We start from the raw sequence: 1,378 nt of genomic DNA, 5'->3' as shown, positions 1-1,378 counted from the left end.
CTTTCAGTGAGCTGCAGACCATCGATATCACTAATTCAAGGCCACTATTATCAGGAGCCACCAGAAAGAATAGTCAGAAAATTAAAGTAGATCATTAGTTTGAGAATGACACGTGAGTGGGATTTTCAGAGATGCCCAGTCCGTGCTCCAGGACAGCAGTGCCAGTAATGGGGTTGCGGAGGCACATGTTCCTCCATGTTGGGTGATTGCTTCTTGCTCCTTATTCACTGCATATTTAACATGGTCTGCAGCTCCCCAAACCATAACCACAGGCTCCGTAGGAAGAATAAGACCTCCCAAAATTGTACAAGCTCCTAGAGCCATAGGAGCCACTGGAACCCAGAGAGCTCGTGGATCCAAACAAGCTCCCAATGCTGGATGGTGCTGAGCTGCCCACTATGCTCTCCTGAGGGCAGGAGCTGAGAATGGGTCCTGGGAAGGTCACGACAACGGGTGGTGGGTAGATCACAGCTCTCGAATCACCACAGGACGTAGCACAGGGCTGGCTCCAGGCATCCGCAATTGGCTGCGGGCAGGTCACGTTGCAGGGTGCAAGGCAGCGGGAGCTGATCGTCCGGCTGTAGGAAGACATCTTCTGGGGCTGGAGATCAATCTGGAACACACAGCACCAAGGCAACACAAGGCTGAAAGCTCAGACACCAACATAATGGAGATTGTGCTTGGGAGGGAAGGAATGCACGATAGCAAGAAGAGCAGACGGAGGCTGAAGATTTCAGTTTTGTCTCAGCAGCCAGGTCCCTTTCCTCATGTTCTCATCCCCTCCTCCTCTCCCCCAGAACAATCTCAGTTTCTTTTGGTTCCTAATTATTGAGCAAGTTTGATACATAAAAAAATCATTAAAAATCAAAGAAATTGTCTATTTGGACTTGAGCTATCCCCCTATCCTTTAACTTTTCTCCCTTCCACAATTCCCTTCTGAATCCTACTCTGACACTTGACCATTTCTTTTATAAATAACTGCAGAGAAGAATGGAAACACCGGCTAGCACTTACATGGGAACACCCCGCACTGGTTCTGCACCGCCCGTAATCATTACAACTGTATGAGGCAAGTCGGTGTTATCCCAGCAGTTAAGGTAACTGAGGCTGAGGAGTGAATGCGTTGCCCAGAGCCATTTGGTGAGGCAAGAGGAGAGTCGGAGTTAAAATTCCGGCAAGCCTGGTTGTTAATGATGGTGTTATTCCCCCGTCTTTCAGATGCTACAGCTGGAACCAGGGCTCCCCTGCCTGTTCTTCACATGGATAAAATGAGCAGCAGCCTCAGCCCTGAAGAGCTCATAGAGTTTGCTCGGCAGAATATCCCATGGTTTTGGGTGGGAATGCGGTATCAGTGAGGTTTCCAGTATAACTGGGACGC

General features: G+C 49.3%; 1 protein-coding gene across 1 annotated transcript; it reads right to left on the bottom strand.

The window, feature by feature from the left end:
* Positions 1–235: 235 nt before the first annotated feature.
* On the bottom strand, positions 236–592 carry LOC104129764 (feather keratin 4-like). Its single transcript, XM_009642728.1, has one exon. It carries the CDS (start codon positions 590–592, stop codon positions 236–238), a length of 357 nt encoding a protein of 118 aa, XP_009641023.1.
* Between the last annotated feature and the right edge of the window lie 786 nt (positions 593–1,378).

Source organism: Egretta garzetta, unplaced genomic scaffold, assembly GCF_000687185.1.
Source record: "Egretta garzetta isolate BGI_Z169 unplaced genomic scaffold, ASM68718v1 scaffold487, whole genome shotgun sequence".
Lineage (NCBI taxonomy): Eukaryota > Metazoa > Chordata > Aves > Pelecaniformes > Ardeidae > Egretta > Egretta garzetta.
Note: the sequence above shows the minus strand (reverse complement) of the source record. Positions and strands in the feature narration are given on the sequence as shown.